Source organism: Uranotaenia lowii, chromosome 2 (assembly GCF_029784155.1).
Source record: "Uranotaenia lowii strain MFRU-FL chromosome 2, ASM2978415v1, whole genome shotgun sequence".
NCBI classification, from domain to species: domain Eukaryota; kingdom Metazoa; phylum Arthropoda; class Insecta; order Diptera; family Culicidae; genus Uranotaenia; species Uranotaenia lowii.
This window is the reverse complement of record NC_073692.1, coordinates 332,697,148-332,717,097: the sequence shown is the minus strand read 5'-3', so window position 1 is coordinate 332,717,097 and position 19,950 is coordinate 332,697,148. Positions and strand designations below refer to the sequence as shown.

Here is a 19,950-nt window from a genome sequence, read left to right as displayed (position 1 = left end):
AGTGCAAGTGTATCAGTTTTTTTAGAACCAGAACCTCCGTGGCCTTCGAATACGCTTTTGGTGGCACTCCGCTTGAAAGAGTTGTCACCATTAAGGATCTAGGAGTAACCTTTGATCAGAAGCTATCGTTTAATCAGCATATCGCAACAACAACAGCTAAAGCCTTCGCTATGTTTGGATTCCTGCGAAGAAATACTTTAAGCTTCGAGGACCCATATGCTCTCAAGACAGTGTTCTGCTCTCTAGTGCGAATTGTCTTGGAATATGCGGCACCAGTTTGGGCACCCTACCACTCTGTTCATATCGAACGGATCGAACGAGTTCAGAAAAAATTTCTTCGTTATGCTCTGCGTCGACTGCCCTGGCGAGACCCCGTAAGGCTACCGCCTTACTTACAAAGATGCGCTCTTCTGTCTATATCGACTCTGAGTCAAAGAAGAACATATTTGCAAAGAATGTTTATATACGATATCCAGACAAACACTGTTGACTGTCCACAATTGCTCCAAAGCTTGAGTGTACACTCCCCAGCACGCCGTTTGCGCAACCAAATCACCTTCTGGCTACCTAGAAGCAGAACAGTTTTTGGACAAAACCACCCGCTTAATCGATGTTGTCAAGTCTTCAACGATGTGTCACACTTGTTTGACTTCAATGTATCCAAATCAATGTTTAAATGTGCAATCCGTGACGTTCCCTAGCATTAACATAACTTTAATTTAATCATAAGTGATTTTCATACTCGGTCTGTATGACGGCAGTCAAAGACTTAAATAAATAAATAAAATAAACAAACATTGGCTACTCGATGTAATATTGCATATAAGTTTGTGATATTACACTACATAACCTGTTCAAGTCGTTTACAGAGTTTCGATGTAATATCTTTGAAGAAGTCATTGAAAATACATTGACTGACTAACATCTTCATAAATTACATCGGGTATCGTTACATTTTTTTTTTTTTTTTTTTGCTGTGATAGGGTTTATTTTACAGCTGGTCTTAAATGTCTATATAGATTTCGTATTAGAGCAGCAAAGCAACGCAAACTTTTAAACAATCCTAAAATCATATGCTTACAAAACCTATAGAAGTTTGAATAGTTTCTTGGGTAAACGACGCTCAAGTTTGTTTGGGATTTCGGTATAATTTGTCTAGCAAAATAAAAAAAATCACATTGTTGGCTTTATTTTGTTGTATGTTTTCTGAAACTATACGGGTCCATTGAAAAACGTTAGTAATGGCAAAAAGTTATTGAGTGTAGAAAAGGGGTGTGTATTAGATCACTGCAAGCTTTGTATGGAAATTTCAAATTGCTGTTTTTTTACACCTCCTATAACTTTTTTTGGTTGTTTTTACTGCCAGAAATAGTAATAAAGATTTAGGAAGCGATCCATCCAGTCCTGAATTAGCGCAACGAGTTTAAATTTTGTATGAAAATTGGTATGGGAGAACAAAATATTCAATATCAAAAACCGCCAGAGAGGTGCCGAAAAAATATAACTTTGGATGATTCTTGCTGGAACAATTCATGTGAACAAAGCACAAACCTAACTTGTACCCCAGAAAAGATAATTGATGCTATACAAATTTTTTTTATATATATTTTTTTTAATTTTACCGTTTTTGTCTGCTTATTTGAAAGCTGTGTAACCGTAGCATGAGAATAAAAAATCTTGAAAAACTGCTTTGCATATCCAGGGAATTTATTGATTTATATAACCTGTTTAAAAGCATTTCATCAAATTTTCAAAAGCTCTGGCAAGCAAAGTCTGCAATTTTTAAATACTTTCCAATGAATTCAGATTTATTATTTTGAAATGGTTATAACTTTTTTCATGAAAAGCTCAGCTGCTCGTCATGTTAGCAAAAAATGAAGCTTAAGAATAGTCAAAACCAAAATCAAAGGGGGCAAAGGAAATCTGAAAAATCGAAATTTAATGTTAATGTCAAATGACCCAAAATTGCATAAAACGTCGAAACCTGGAGTTATCTAAAAAAAATATTTAGGTAAAAATCGACTTCCTGGTCGTTTTTCGAAACGTCCATATTTATAATTATTAAAAATTTTTTAAGTATTGCAGCGTTCATGAAATTAGTTCACTAGAACCAGCATGAAATTCCCTTTCTGGTGAATATAATAAGAAATTGAAAATTGATAAAAAAAAACTCGAACAACAGCTACTTTTGAAAATACTTCATAAATTCCTGTTTCGTATTTCGAAAATCTATAGTTGCAATAACGTGTCGAATTACGTTAACTTTCTCATCCTCTTTTAAAATTTTCTCTACTGAGACTGTAACAATTTTGACGGTTCATTGATTGAAAAGTATGGTTATCCACCAATTTTTTACATTTTTGTGGCCATGATCTGCAATTTTTTTTAAATCCTTGTGTGCAACATACAGCTTTTATATGCACTATGTGAAATTTTGTTGAGCATTTGGTAGCCGATCTATACTTTTTTTTCTGAAGCATCTTTTTTTCGTTCTTTTCTCTAGACTTTGAATAACGTATAAGTTATTGTTGTTGTTGAATATTGTCTGAGAAATCAGTTGTGAAACAACAAAAATAAAGTGGTTTTAGTCAGGATTGTGAAATTTACACTCCAAGAACTCTAACGGGTGAAAAAATCTGGTACGGATTAAGGTTAAAAAAAATAACCACGGCCAAGAAATTACTTGTTCACCTTCCTACATCCCTTCAATCAGATCTAATTGGTCTCGTGAATAACTCTAGTAGGCAAATTGCATAACACTTGACCGGGATCGATGACTTATGGCATCACAAATCGGCTAGGTAAATCCTAAAATAAAACTATCGTCTTGCATCACGGAAGTACTAAATACGCTTAGCAGAGCAGTAGTGATCCTCTGCATTTGGTAATATGTAGTCGCCCGGTAACAACATTTTGAACGTTATCCAATTTAAAGGGGGACTCGAATCGTTTAAATACTGATTTTGTTATTATTATAGGATCATGACGATTTTCCAAATTTTGTTTTGGCGATTTCCAGAAAAGAGAATAAACTGAATTAAACCTTGTGCGTCATAGAAAATACACGGTGTGTGCGTAAAACGTGACAGGTTGCAGTGTTTAACGAATAAACACAAATATTGTTCAAATATAGAAACGCGTGATCAGCTGATCTTTTCGCATAGACATAAGAAGGTCCAATCCCATTCATTGTGATGACGAAAACCTCTTATCATTAAACATCAACTGCGAACATTTCAATGATCTTTGTGTTGCTTACTGCATCAACACAATATAATAGACACGACATGAGGTTTCCAATAACTTTAAAAAAAAGTTAATAATAAGTATGTATATTAACATAGATTCATAAAGTGATAAAATGATGCATTCGGCTAATAGAAACTTTAAAGGTAAAATGTTTCAATAAAAAAAACCTATGATTAAAAAAAGGTATATCGCGCTCAGTTATCTCATTACAGGCTTAGACTTACAAAAAAAAATTCTGATTTTGATAGAAATATTTTTTCTAACCTTTTGTTCATTTCCCTTTTATTCCCTGCAGACTTTACTCCCGTCGGTGGCCACCTTCGTGCGCAATGCTTCCGATAGCACAGACCTGAAGGCGATCCTGTCTGAGAAGATCCCCAAGGAGCAGGAACGCATTAAGAACTTCCGCAAGCAGCACGGTGCCACCAAGGTCGGCGAAGTCACCGTCGATATGGTAAGTCTTCAAAAAATGGTTATCGTCCCTTTTTTCGAAAATCGATCTTCTCATTTGAATCTTTTAATGTCTTTGGCAGTCTGATATCTGATAATACTTAGAAAATAGCCGTTTCACTAGAGATATCAAGATGATTTCACTGCCATTAAAAAATTGAAAGAGTTTCTAGAGAATTGGGTTAATTGCTTCCGTTTTAAGCGCAGTTCGTCAACAGTTGTGACGCCAACAAACTTGCAAACAATTTTCGCTCTGTTGTTTGATAATATGCAGCAACACTTTGCCCTTGATGTGTCTTTCGGTGCAGTGCTCTTAAAATTTGCTTCAAAAACCAAAAATATACTTTTACCAAAAATAGCATCGATTGGCTGCACCACACATTCCGCTTCTTCCCTAACGAGGAAGATATTTTTGAAATCCCATTGAGTCGTGTGTAAGAAGAGAATACCTGATGCGGCGGCCTCATGGACCTGATGAACTTTCCGCGAGCCCCCGTTAATGTGCTCAATTGAATTTAGCAATGATGATCAACGCAACGAAAACTGACAGAAGATGACCGCCCATCGTCGTCGTCGGTCGCTCCATGAGCATTTCATTTTCCACGGTCTATGTGCGCGATCGTTGACGATCACAAACGATTTGTGCATATGGAGATTGCAAATTGGTATCGTGTGTATATGCATGAGTTTCGAGTGGACATCTGCTAGTGGCGCTAACGATGATTGCTGACCCTTGCAGTGCCAATTCCCTTTGGTTTTAAATTGATTATTTAAAAAAAAATCCATGTGAAGCTGGTTTGTTCAAAACCGAACTTGACAGGTGCAAAACTCAGTTATATTCATTAAAAGCCTAAATAAACCTCTATAAAAATAGCAACGTCTGTTGATTTTCAAAAATTGTTCAAATCCCGCGAACTTTATAGACAAAAACTTCCCTCTGAGTTATCACATGACTTGCAGCTATAGATGGATACGCAAGAGCTATACGGTCACAGCGATCAATCAATCGCTTTTGCAGTACAAATTGCTTGAACAACAACTCATCGTAACTGGATATCCCCCGCCTCAATTGTGCCTAACCGCAATCAAGTACCGACGCGATTCAATTAGGGAAATTACACTTACCCTGGCAGGGCTCGCTCCCGGGTCTGGTTGTTGATGCTTGATTTTATTGTTAGTGATCTGCCAACCGCCAACGACATGTGCGGCCAGATTAGGGTTACCGTGTGTCGAGCGGCTCTAAAAAAACGGACATGAAAAATTTTTGGATTACCAATTTTTTAAAAAGCCCATAAACTCGTAAATTATTAAATTATTTCGAAGAATTTTATTGCTATATATTAAAAATGCCAATAGTATGGTTCATTCTGTAAGTCTCGTGACGTAACATGCCAAACTTCACCTCGTTATGATGGCTACAGTACAGTAATCGCCTCCAGGCGATTGTATCCAATTTTTTTTTTGCCCAGAATGGTTCATTTCCCAGAACATATCTTCCCCGGGATGAAACAGGTCCCAGAATTCTTTAAAACCTTTTTTCCTCAATTTTAACAAAAAAAAAATTGTGCACGTATATCATTTTTTTTTAATAAAACACTTATTGAAAAGTTGGTAAAACTATGGTAAACACATATGAGATGGTGTACATTTAAAAAATCATTTTAGTAACTGACTCGTTACGCTGCGCGTTCGAACTTGTAAGACATCACTTCTAGCTTTCATGCAGACCTAGCCCTAGGGATCAACTTTCTCGTCATTTGGCATTAGAAAAAACCGCCATCAGTAACCTGAATGGATGACTAAATAACGATCAGTTAGTAGGCCATTCAAATATTACTTTTTTCGATCATTTTCAACCCTCCCCTTCCAGGTAACACATTCTCATCAGATTTTCTATCCAAAATCCACAAAGCGTAACAAGCTGCTATACCCTCTTCCCACTTTAAACGTAGAACGTGATATTTGAATGGCCCCTTATTTAATCGCCTTTGGAAGGGTTTTCCATTATAAATACTGACAATTTTTCCATATTTTCTCCCTCTGGGTAGCTTTTACTCAGAGTCTTATGTGGATAAATATATTTCTTCCATGAACAAGAATGTTTACTATTGAAGAGCCTACATTGCAATGCATTGTAGCCTTCAACAGAATAAATTACAGCCCGTTTTCAGGATATAAAAAAATAGGTCAGAAAATGGAACTGTCGAAGTGTTCTGTAAATTTAAAACGAATTTTTCACGATATTGGTAGAGAGTAGGGTGGTCTAACCGGTTTTACCGAAACCGGTAAAACCGATTAACCGTCCATTTTCCAATACCGTAAATACCGACTATAAGGACGGTAAAAAACCGGTATTTCCGGTAAATTTTTCATTTTTTTTCTGCATTAAAATAAAATTGACACAGCTAAATGTTATGTTATACCAAATATGTATGAGTGCAAATACTCAAATTTTGTACAATCAGCTTCAAAATCTAAGCTCAATAAATCTTACTGCAAGGTTTATGTGAGATTTGATTATTGTTAAAACTTGTCGATGCAACGTTTTGGACTTAAGCTATAGTGGCGTTCAAAAGAGCATTGCCAAGCTGTCATCTATCTCTTAGAAGATATTTTTTCATGAAACTTTACACATTTCAGTTCAGCTATCAAACTAACGCTCCACAACATTTAAAGACTGTTCAAGTGTACAATGACTGAAGAAAAGAGCTACAGCTACAAGAAATTAAAGATTGCTTCACAATAATTACTGTATTTTTCATTGAAAAACTGTAATTTGATCAAAAGATGCAAAAATGATTTATCTATAAACAGGCAAATTTGGTCAAAATCATTCTAAGCAGTGCCGGGCCTTCGCAAATTTAAATTTTAAAACCGAAAGATTAGAAGCTCCCTACTTTGTTTTTAAACATAAAATGTTTTAACAGAGTCAGCAGTTAAAGCACATGTTCAAATGTTTGTAAGAAATTTATCTATCAATATTTTCAAGGTAATTGATGGGACTCTGTTGTTTTTATTTTTAACGCTGTTGAAGCATATTCTTTTTCCAGACAAAGCAGTAACATAGTTTTTATAAATCTGTAACAGTATTGTAATAAAAAAAACGTATGGATCAGATCCGAACAACTATATTTATTGCTGAACTTTGACTGGATATTGAAAACATTTTTATTCCTTTTCGTTCGTTTTAATGTTAGAAAGGAAAACTGAATGCGATCTCGACCTAGGTTGCGAAGAAAACATTCGTATTCTGGACAACAAAAATCAGAAATTCTGTGAGTCAACTTTGTCACAGTGTTTTGTGTTTTGCATAATCAAATAACGTATTTTTTTCCCGTTAAATCTTTTTGTATATCAAAATATTATGTATATCATTTTCATGAAAGACGTTCTAAAACTTTTACTAAATCTATAAAATCTGTTCTTTAATCTGAATACTGTATTACAGAGTACAGGCCAAAAATTCGTTGAAAATTATATGAAACTTCTATAATTTCTGCAACCTCACAGCGAAATAATAATAATGAAATTACGATGATAAATATTATGATTATCATGAGGATGATGAAAGATTTATGAAAAAGGGATAAAAAGGGAAGACACAATACCATAAATCTAAAATGTTGCTAAATCTATTGCTTAATAAATTCTGAGCATTTTATGCCATTACTACTGCAATAAGACGAAACTTTTTCATGAATTCGATATGTTTTGAAAAATACCGGTTTTACCGGTTTTATCGGTTTTATAATTTTCAAATACCGAAATACCGAATTTGAAAAAAACCGCCCGGTAAATCCGACCACCCTAGTAGAGAGTTCAAGTCCTCCCCCGTAAATCGATACGCTTCATTTTTTTTTATCTTGGGCGATGATGTCATAAACTTACGTTGCTCTGTCTAGGTCGCACGAATGAAGCTGCACTGTAGCTTAGTTTTTACAAAGAGTATGACATTCGCGCGTTCCACGATTGAATTGAAAAAAATGGACCTGCACAACAGCTACTCAAGCTTGTTTCCATGCAATACTCGTTCATCACTGCTTATTTCCGCTTGTGCTTCAAGAACAGCCTTGAAATATGTACGAGTACCTTCTCCAGTTTATAAGAGAAATGAAGCAACGCGCATTCCTTTGAGTCAGAAAGCCATTATCCCGTGCGTAAAACTTATTGTGTAAGATTTCCCTATTATTCGCGGATACTCTTCAAGACCTAAAAAACCTGGGTTTTCTTCAAATTTCAGGAATAAAACTTTCATAATTCTCCGGCAAATTGACACTTCGTTTTCCTGAGCTCTTTTTTTCCTAAGATCGTTCAGAGATTTCAACTGTTGAAACAACGGGGTAAAATCGTTACGACCACATGAGAAAAGATATATTCCAGTTGCTATAACGGGCGGCAACTAAAATTTCGTGATTTCTATTTCAAGCAATGAAAAAAGTGTAATTAAAGAAGATTTAATTTATTGAAATTAATGGTACATTGTCCATTGTTGAAAAAAAAATTAGTGAACAGTTGAAAACGTTCCATATTCGGCTGTTTGCCAAGCTTCCATTTGAAGTCGGAACAGGAGCGTTGTACCTGTACGACCTTCATGTCAACTTGTGAATAAATCTCTTGATTCTACCAATCAATTGTTTGCAATTCTTGGCTTTTTCGTACACCAATGAGCTCAAAGTTCATCTGTGCTCAAAGTTCGGAAAAAATTAGATTGGGTGACACTGGGGCAGATTTGTCGGGTTGTGGTTCTTGGGTACAAATGGGATCGAATGGTTATTCAGGAAGAATTTAGTTTTTTTTTTTTTGACATAATGCGATGAAGCTTTATCCGGCCAAAACACGTATTGTTGAACCATGGCTTAAAAATACCTCGTTCGGAAATGGCGATGTACAGCATCACTTTCTGTTCGAACTTTTGATTAAACTTGTATTTAATGTTAGGAGATGTAGTAGAACTATCCTTGGAATAGGTTCGATCATTAACGGGGATGTGCGTCTTCGAAAGAGGGAAGTAACTTTCGTCGTCCAAAACAATACATTTTCAGGAATAATTTTTGATCATCTAGCGGCATTGGAATTTAACGAGTCCAAATCTGAGTGTATTCTGGGGCTCTCGCCCTCTTTTGGCACTGAATTCCAACTTTTTACAATGTCTTGCCAATGTATTGGTGAGAACAATTGAACTTTTTGCCGGCATCCCGTTGGTTAAGTGAACCCTTGTTATTGAAAGCACGAGAAAGAGAACGAAGTCCTTTTGCGTCCATTATTTTCGCTGGTCTGCCATTACTTTGCTTGCAAAGAGTGTTTGGGGATTTTAGAATATGGTAAACACTGGAAGCCACCACAGTTCGTAGAACGGCATTTTGAGCCAAAATGTGCAAACATAAACAAAAGAAAAATTACTGGCGAAAATAGGAGAAGAAAAGTTAACACATAACACCAGAGATGCCAATGTGCCTAATTTTTCAGGTTTTGTCTGATTTTTGGACGCTCAGCCTGACAACCTGATAAGCCATTGAATTTCCCTAATTTTTGAAGATATGCCTGATTTTGCCTGAATTTATAGAATGTGATGAAAAATGGGTAGTAAGAACTGGATTCTGGATAGGAACTGAGTCTGTTTCACTATAATCTGGTCGGATAAAATAGATCATTTCTCCGCAAAGAAATAACTTACAACAAAAGTAAAAATGTCATTTTGTAGGGTTTTTATTGCACTTGAAGAAAAAAAATACATAAAAATCATTCGTCAGCTTTTCGGATGAATGTTCGAACTTTTTTTGTGATACCACCCATCATTTTCTGCACAGTACTGCTGGTAACCTCATTCGCCATCTTGTTCGACCACTTTTCCATTTGAGCGGGTTTTTTCATGGTTCTGCCACATTTCTTCAGTTTGCCCTTAACTATTGCCCAATATTTCTCGATGGGACGAAAATCCGGACAGTGTGGTGGATTGATACTTTTTTTCAACAAAATCGATCTTGTTCTCCTTATACCACTTAACGACATCCCGACTGTAGTGGCAGCTTGCCAGCTCCGGCCAGAACTTCAACGGATCTTTGTGGGACCGAATGAATGGCAAAACCCTCTTCTGGAGACAATGTTCTTTGTAAACATTTCCATTCAAGGTAAATTTTACCTTTTTTCAATTTACCTAGCAAAAAGGTAAATTTTACCTTTTTCGCATTCACCTAGCAAAATAGTAAATAATATCGTTTTCCCATTTACTGATTTAAAAGGTAAATGCTGGTTAGTTTGATTGTTTTCTTCAATAAGAATTAAAAAAATACAAAATTCTTTCGAAAATGATATTTATTGGAGATAAATAGGGACTGGTAATTCGGCTTCGCGTTCTTCTGAGCCGCTATGGCCGCTGAATCCACCTGCGTTGCGTACATTCATGGCCTCCTCCGTTCGACTAATCCGGTCAGGTTCGGCTTTTCCGGCTGGAGGATGACGTGGAATACACCTCAAAGCTCTATGGGCCGATCTGAAACAAAAGTAAAAGTATTATGACGAGAACCAGCACAACTAAATGATATATAAGAACACTTACCATTCTATTCCGATTTTCACATATTAGGCACAAAGCAAAACTTGCTCCTAGAATGACAAAACAGCTTAACCTCAATGAACGGGTTTGGCGAATAGTTACTTTTTTTCGAGAAGAATTGTACCGTTTCGTTTAGCTAAATCCAGGTCAACTTCACCTCGCTACGAGGTAAGTTTTACCTTATTTGGATTTACTTTTTTTTAGGTGAATTATTCTTTTTTATTCAGCTCAATTCAGGTGAACTTCACCTCGCTACGAGGTAAAATTTACCTTTTTTGGATTCACCTTTTTTCTCGGTGAATTGTACCTTTTTTCCAACCTCGATTCAGGTAAATTTTACCTCGCTGTGAGGTGAGTTTCACCTCGAAGAGGTATAACCTTTTTGGCTTTCACGAGCGTTCACCTTTGCTAACTCGGTAAATTTTACCTTTTTATTATTTTCCGTGGATCAAAACACTGTGATTCGCGAAGTGACAACTACGGGCGCTGCAGTAAATGAAAAGATGCGACCAGATTCTATGTGAAACAGACTTAAGGTACCATTCGCGATTTCGTAGCTAATTTTTGACAGATCGTGTGCGTGCAAAAAATGTAAACAAACAGGGGGAAAAACTAGCTAGTAATAAATCATTATTTTCTCTGATTTGGTTAGGGTTTTTCAGAAAATGATAGATACAAATTTAAAGTAGAAGATTCAGAGATTATTTTGAGCTACAGGAAAAAATGTATATGTTCCGTGAAGCATCGCAAATGGACAACAAAAAAGGTCAATTTTTTACTACGCCAAAAACTCTTCAGAGTATTTCACATATTTCTGAATGAAAACTCAAGCCAAATGCACATTTTCAATTGCAGTTTGTTAAAGAAGAAATCAATTAACATTCCTTCAAAATTTGGGGAAGAACCAACAATTGGTAAGCTAGAATTTTTTTATTCAAAAAAACATAAATTTTTGATATTTTCTATTAGGTTTCCTTCTGCAGCTGCATACTATCAGCCATAATAATTTGAAAGCTGTATGGCGGATTTGGATATTTGATGGTGGTAAAAATGCCAAGGAAAAAATATATCCTTGAATAAATACACAATTTAAGTTTACTTTGACGGTATGCAATTGACATCGTTCAATGGTTATATCATGTTTTGTACTTTATGTGATTTTTTTTGCCTTATATGATTTTTTTGGAGAAATTTTATTAAAAATTAAATTTATACAACCACTAGCCGTAAAAAAATTAAAATTAAAATTTAACACTTTATACTGTCTTAGGCTGAAACTATTTAAATTTGTATATAACGTATTCATGAAATGTTACAACTAAACCAAATCCAATAGTTTAAAGTAACAAATTGTTCATGCATACAGACCGACGAGAAGCGCATAAAGTTTAATATAAAGATATGATACACCAATATAGATAATTGGAAAAAATTAAAAGTTTAGAAAATGAACGAACGAAAAGATTGATTTACATTTTAGTTTTTTCTGACCAACTGACTATTTTAAAATGGAGCTTTCAGATAGAATTGACTCTTCTACCAGGCTAATTTATTCTAATTTAATTGAAAACAAACTTAAATTTTTCAAACTTTTTTTTTTTTTCATAATCATTTAGATTTATGAAAACTTAACTCGAAGCAATGTAAAGTCGTCTATAATTTATCGTTCACCCAGAATGTTGCTCACGCTTCATCGTACTACCCCAGATGGCAGCAGCGCAGCTTCGAAATAGCGGATTGCTGAAGATAAAAATTGAAAATGTGGCTGAATCAAAGCAATCAAAGAATCTCTTTATTTTTTATTTAAAAAAGGGAATTGAAGGGAATATTTCGATTGCTTTGATTCAGTATAGAATTATTCAACCAAGTAGGGGCTCACAACACATATTAGAGTGAAAATGTGGAGCGATGACCAAAAAAGGTCATCACTTTGAGCGAAATTTCCGTTACTTTAACGTAGTCTGATTTTGCCTGATTTTTGAAAAAAAAATTTTGGCAACCTAGCAGAGAATTGTGATTTCCATTAGAATGCCTCTCGTCAGTCAAGTTTCTTGTATGAAAACTTTCATCACTTCGTCATGATCCACAGCATTTTTCCTCGGTTTGGCCTCAAATGATTCATATAATCATATATACCATCTTTGGTTCGGCCACAGGTTCAGGTACAGTCGAGCGTTGCTGTTGCGTCTGAAGATCTCCTATTGTCTGCGAGCAGAACCCGTCTGTTCTTTAAAACCCGATCACTTCTTGATCAGTCGGGATCTCATCCATGTCTTTGACACAGAATTACCTCCACTAGCACTAAGAGGATCTCACCGCTAATGACGTTCTATCAAACAGACATTCCCTCATGCATTCTATTTTCCCTTTATCAGATGTGCGCTTTTTTCCAGCCTCTCGTATTCTTACCAGAAGCTTAATCTGCGACACGCTTTTTGTCTAGAATTCCGTCTCATGGCAGCAAGGACAAATTTTTAGCCACTGTTTCACTTTTAAAGACTTCTCGTTTGAAGACATCTTAAGCTATCACCAAGCCTGTCTTGCACTTAAAAATTCTGCAAAAAATCATGGATGAGTTTTGAACCAAAACGAAGCTTTTAAGACCCCAGGGTTTGAGAAATTCAAAAATGACCCCAAATAGACTCAGACTATTGCACATGTAGCACGGATAAACTTACAGATGGTATCCCTAACGCCTAATGGATACTCGGGTGGATTCCCTTTATTGAGTCAACGGTCGGTGCTAAGTATTTTATGCATTTGCATGCATGCCGATCGTTGCAATGGTAATTTGTTGTCTCTAACAATAAATTACCGACCGGAAGGCCACTACTAGGCTACCGGAATTAGTTTTATCAAGTTTGAATTTTAAAGCCATTTTCACCCACCACACTGAGCAAAATCGGGCTATAAACAGTATTGGGAATTCTAGTATTTTTGCACTACTAGAAAATCCAATACTTTTTATAGTGAGCGCAAAATTTTGCGCACTATAGTTTTGCCTTACGATAAATTTTATAGGAATTTCCAGTGAAAGTAATTTAGTCGTAATTTGATAAAAATGATTATTCTAGGCAATGAAATGAATGTATTTAATTTTTCTTTCGATTTTAAATTGATTTGTTATGAAAAATGAAACATCTGGCTTTGAAACATTATAATATTTTATTAATCACAAAAACTTTAGATTTTACAATTTTACCTATAAAGAACTATGTTACAACAAAATAAGATAAATCTACACATTTTACCATCAGATATGATGACTGCGGAAAACCTGACGCGTATTTGATGCGGAATTGCAGCTGCCGTTGATTTTGATGCTTCAGATTGATGTGAAAAATCTCGAAAAGCAGAGAAAAGCTACATAGCAGAACGATCATAGTGGACCTGGATAGTAATAAAAAGAAATAAAAATAACGACATGAAAATTATAAAAATACATATTGAATGATAAATTTATGGGAAATAACTTTTATCCCAATAAGATTACAGAACCATTCTCAGTTTTCTTATCTTAATTACAGATTACAGTGAATTTATCATAGTTCAGAACCGTCAATTTTAGATTTGGACTCATAATTACAAACGGTACTAGATTCCACCTCAATTCTGATTGTTTATTTATATTCAAACAGCAGGTTTGAAAAACCTCTTAGCTGAATTAAACCACAGAGAAATAAAACTACGATTTCGAAGTAGTCTATGATTCCTTGGTATTCAGCCACAGTGTTTGCAAAACCCAAATACTAGTATCAATGAATAAATCAATTAATAAATAAAAAAAAACCCACTGAGGGTGCTAGCAAGTAGCTAGTGAAATACTAGTATTAGTCTGTGATACTAGTATTTGGAGTTTTTCAAATACTGTGGCTGAATTCAAAGGAATCATAGACTACTTTGAAATCACGATTGTTTATATTTAATTCTGATCTCTGAAATTCCTCTATTGTATTCAAATCAAATACGAAACATTAGAGAGATATAAGAACAAAATTTAGAAACAAATCCAAATTTAGGATTAAGATAGAGAACTGTTTTGGTTATAACTACATAGTAAAAGTTTTTACATACCCCTGCAGCATTTATTACCGAGCAAGTGTTCGAACTTATTTTAGAGTTTTTCTGCCACCGCCTTGTTGTATCAATGAAGGTGCTTCTGGCAAGTTGATCAAGCAACGCTACGTTTGGGAGCTTACCTTGAAAAAAAATTAAACATTAATAGCATAAAAGTTTATAAAATTTACAAATTTAGTACCAGAAGGTGGACTACGCGGTAGTCTTCGTAACCTATGGAGCCTATTCTGGGGACTCTTGAATGATATTATTCTGCTGATACAGCGAAGTGCAATCTTGAAAAACAAAAACAAACTAAAAATATGATTGAATAATACAAATTTACAACTTTACCGCCAACAAATGTTAACTTCGGGTGAATGAACAATCCTATTGCATCCGCACCTTTTCCCGCAATTCTTAACGTTCGGGTCTTCCGAAGAGGAATAGCTTTTTCTTCTGTCAGATTCCCTGTTTTCGTCGTCTGTGGTGCTCCTTTTAAAGAAAAAATAAAATATGTAAGGAAAATTGCGAACTTTTACCTGTTTTACTGCCAAGAGATTACCTCGGAAGAATATTTAGGAGCCATCGTAGATTACTTTTGGTGCGATCCAGGAAGTCGTGTTCTGTTCACTTGAAAAAAACCAAAACACAAATGTTTTTCTTCAGCCAAGTTTACTGCTGCGACTGCGACTCTTGATGATGTGGTGCTGGTTGTTCCAGCGGAGTGTTCAGCTTGTTTCCGCTAGAACTGCTCCGGTTTTTGTCCGGTCGAATGGTGGAATCTGTCGAACTGAACGGGAGTTAGAAATAAATGAAATTTCTCTAAATCTGTTTTTTCACTTACCTTTATCACTCTCTTCGTTGACGGCCTCGGTGTGAAAATCTTTCACTGCTGTTAAGGTTTTTCCGGCCAAATTCACGGAGTTTTGCGGAATTATTAGTTTTACTTTTTTAAGCTGATGCGCTGAACTCTCAGTCATTCAAGACACACTACACAAAAATGCACACATGAATGCAGAATATAAATTCTATATACAGTCCCCCCACAATCATGGGTCACACACAATTATTAGTCACCGATCATTAGAACTGCTGATATATACTAAACCAAAAGAAATTATATCAAATTATTATTTTTAGTTAATCGACTATAGCATCAAAATGCTTAAAAAATATTATTTGTGCGTTTGATAACAGTAAAATTGCTGTTTGAATACTTTTTATCAAAAGTGAACTTTAAGCTGTGGAAATATCGCATAAAATTCCAATGTTATAAGGTTGACATCTTAAACTGTTAAGCCCCTTATGCGGGTATTTCAATGATTCCAACCAAATGAATTGGTCCCATATAAGCACATAAGAAAAGTTTACATTTTCCAAATAAAACTGAGCGAATGAAATGCGAAAATTCAATTATATTTAGCAAAATAAAAGTGACCCATAATTGTTACAGAATCCACCAAGTTCCACACAATCATGGGTCACTTTTTCGCAAGCAAAACAAAACATTTCTTGGTTGCTAGCTCAACCCAATTGCCCCTTGAACGTATGCTAGCGAATAATGCCCCTGAATGTTTGCCAGAAACTTGTTGATTTTCATGTTGATATTCGGGTGTTGCCATGGACTTCTATGTGACTAATAATTGTGGGCAATATGACTCATAATTGTTACAAGCTTCAATTTTGACCCATAATTGTGGTTTTGAATAACGTTGATTGTTTCGGTAAATTATTTAATTTTTCAACAAAATTGGAAACAAAATCATGTTTGAAATCAAAGAGGGAATATTTAATGACTGATATTCATGCAAAGCTTGATATTTGGTCCACTAACACCCGAATGAACGAAAATTTTGTGGTGAAATGATACGTTAAGTGACTAATGATTGTGGGGGGACTGTAAAAATAAACATTTGAAAATTAATGGATTTTCTGATACATTTGATTAGGATTATAAAGCTTATGGTATTCATTAGATTTTCCTATAATTTTTAGTATGTTTTTCATCAACAAAATACACTTGCAGAATCTATTGAAAATTCCAATAACTTGTACAGGATAAATCATTACTTTGTATTTGAGCGATTAACTTTAAAAATTATTGAAATGACCCAGTAGATTTTATTTCCAGATTTGGTTCAGTGGCACCCTCCTCTTTTTATTGACATGAAGCACGTGTGTAGATTATTTATTAGTTTGAATGCTGTATATGCGAAGGTTGAAAAGAGGAAGCTTATTGATTGATTATAAAAGTCGAGCTCTTCATTAGAACTTGTTTTGCTTATCATAGGCTGATATTTTCCACGTTTGTTGACCGTTTGATGGTATTATTTCTCCATGGCGATATATGTAATTTTAAAATTTTGCCGTGGAACTAATTTGGCCCGTTTAACAAATGATATGTTTTTCTTGATTCATAGTTTCCTTTGCTCTTCAAGTTGATGTATGCTGGGGCGTGTCAAGTTCAATGTCGAACGCGATATCAAAGTCAGATAGGAGTTGAATTCGAGCGTTTCCAGTAGCCTGTCAGGAATGCTCGATTAACTATAGCAACTCGTGTTTATCATATCACTCGCGAGAATGCTACTTAACACCATTAGGACCATGTGATTTCACAGATAACCGTCACGATTGATAACGGATGAGCGATAGCTCACTTGACCACAAAAGAGCTTATTAAATAATTAACTTTTCTACACATTGTGTCAGCAGAAATTTAGTTTACTACCTATTCTGTAGATTGTAGCATTAATTTTGGTGACCTGTGACATTTGTTATTATTTATTAAAAATAACTATGCTTTATTCAATAGCTTATCGCAACCCGACCAGCTGACGTTTCTCTGTGGTGACGATAATCGTTATCACTTTCGTACGCCTCTCAATCATGTGATGCGGCAAAATAATCGGTCAACGTGAGTTTCAACTCAACGCATACATTTAAAAGAAATCTGTGCTTCACTAACGAATGGAATGGCGTCAGATAAATCGCCCGCCGATCATCTTTTGCGGAATTAGTTCCGTTCTTATCCAGGGCTAGGAATTATAATATCCGATACACATGAGAAACTGTCTGATCGTAGACGAATGGAGGAATAGGTACAAAACTCTCGCTCTCGTGATAGAGCCATTTGCATATGCCGGCCTTCAGTCAGAGAAACACGTGCTGTTTTCATATCCATTGTTGGTTACTAGTTAGTAGTGCAAACTAATGCAACGTGTAGTGATTTCAGCACTTTGCTTAGCGTTAGCCTCTCTACAGACAGGGATTGACTGCATAGGCTGATGCGGAACATGTAGAAGTCAAGTTCAATGACGAGAGTAATCACCTTCTCAACTACGCGACTAGCGTCTTTATGCCGGTCATCTGGACGACAGTTTTTTCTATCAATACTACAGCAGAAATAAAAAATAATCATTACGTTTGCGTTCATATTGCGTCGATCTAGGCATGAAACTCGTTAAAGGAATAATGCGTGATATTCATGTGTATAATGTACATTTTCCATGTTCCACTCACACTGTACACGCAGCAAAAAGGTTTTTTATTTCAAAGGAAAGTGCCGCAAAAACAAAGGATTTTTTCCTTTGAATTTGGGATAAATAAAAATTCTTTTGGTTCAAAAGCATTTTCCTTTGTTTCAAAGAATTTTTCTTTTGAAAAATCTTTGAAACAAAATCTTAATACTTTGAAACAAAAAACAGTTTCATTTGATACAAAGTTGTTTTCGTTCGCCACAATGTAATTCAGATTTAGATTTAAAAAGATTTGTTCATTGAACCATTTTCCATTTTTCCAATTGGAGGACATATTTCCTGTTGTTTTGAAATTCCTATTAGGAATTTCAAAAAATAAAAAGAAAGAAATTTATATGTTAATTTTTTTTATTTACAACAGATGAAACACTTGGCCACAAACTAGTTCACTAAAATCGATCCGGTCCAAATTTTTGTCGACCTGACCGCTGGATTTGGAGCCGTGTCATCGTGCGCAGCTTTCATCTCGGTTGAGGCGTCCAGGGAAACCATCCTTCGGCTCTGGTTCTGTAAAAACGCAATCACTTATAGACAATCTTCGATATTCACTTTTTAATTAACATACTTACTATACATCATCCTTAATCCTTCTAATATAGCTAACTCTGACCTAGATTTGCACACGACCGGCCAAACTTGATTCGATTTTTCGGTTTTGTATTTTTCTTGCAAGGCAAATCAAAATATCTTTTGAATCAAAGGCTGAAGTTTTTATTTAAAGGAATCATTTCTTCAAGTTAAACACATTTTCCTTTGGTTCACGCAGAAAAATGGAAATTAGTTTCAAAGGAAAGTGCCGCAAAAACAAAGGATTTTTTCCTTTGATTTTGGGACAAATAAAAATTCCTTTGATTCGAATGCATTTTCTTTTGTTTCGAAGAAATGCTTTCCTTTGAATCAAAACTTTTTCTTTGTTTCAAAAAACAAAATGCTTTTGATTCAAAAGCCTTTTCGTTTAATTTTATGAACTTTTCGTTTACTCCAACGGTATTTGGGTTTCAATTTAAAAGCATTTGTTCTTCAATTCTTCTTTTTGTTTCTAAAAATTCTAGTACTACATATCAATTTTCGTCCTATTGGAAATGAAAAGAAATCAATTATGGTTTAAAATATTTTATTTATTTTGAAAGTTCATGCTGTGATTCATGTTTACATTATCGATTTTCCCTATAATTAGAGTTTTGAACCGGTACATCTGTAAATAAAGAGGAGAACAAAATGTACACATGAAATTATTACATAGCGCACATAATACAAATTTTAGACAAAAATGCTTCTCTTGTTATGAAGCTCACAAAAAACGATATTAAGCAAAATAATGCTAACAATAAAAATTTGAAATTGCATGGAAAGTACTTACTGAACGATGTTTGTTGGCGACAGTTCGTTTCGAACAACTCATGAAGGGTTTCGGCGCCAGATGTCTCCTTGGACCGGATCGGAAGGGATTAGTTGGATGAATGGTTGCCCTGAAAAAGTTTGTTAGGTTGGTTTATTTGAAATTAAATTGATTTTGAATGACCTACCTAGGAGTCCACTATCGTTTGCCCTCTGTCAAGACTTTCCTACGCCGGATCTTTTGATTCCGGTGCTGTCTGGCTGTTACGCGGAAAAGCTTCTCGCCGTCCCGATCACCAAACAGAAGCTAATAAAGATGTGTCGACTGTTTGACGGAAAAATACTTTGATTCAAACGAAAATTCATCTAAATCAATGATATTTCACATTGATTCTGAGTCCAAAAAAAAATCTTTGAATTCAAATTAAATACTTTGATTCAAAAATTTGGAACATTGGTTCAATGTAAAAAAATTTCGGTTCAATATAAAATTTACTTGAATCAAGGAAAATGGATTTTGTTTCAATGTACACGAGGTTTTTGAATCAAAGATGTAATTTTTTTAGCTCAATGGTACTACTTTTCGCTGCGTGTTCAAAAAAAGTTGACTTTGTTTTAAAAGAAATAAGCTCAATTAACATTTATTTAGAATCAAAGTATTTGCTTATATTCAAAATCCAAAAATATTTAGTTCAAAGAATTAATTCTTTGTTTCAAAAAATATTTTTTTGAATCAAAAACAAAAGTTTTTGGTTCAAATAAAAC

The 19,950-nt window shown here is 34.9% G+C and overlaps 1 protein-coding gene across 2 annotated transcripts in view; it reads left to right on the top strand.

Annotated features, from left to right (window-relative positions):
* Window positions 1-19,950, top strand: part of LOC129746289 (probable citrate synthase 2, mitochondrial) — a 30,168-nt gene that overhangs the window by 6,832 nt on the left and 3,386 nt on the right. For both annotated transcript variants that reach the window (XM_055739887.1, XM_055739888.1), the window contains exon 3: window positions 3,545-3,703. In XM_055739887.1, coding sequence (XP_055595862.1) covers window positions 3,545-3,703 — 159 coding nt within the window. The remainder of the gene's footprint in view (window positions 1-3,544; window positions 3,704-19,950) is intronic.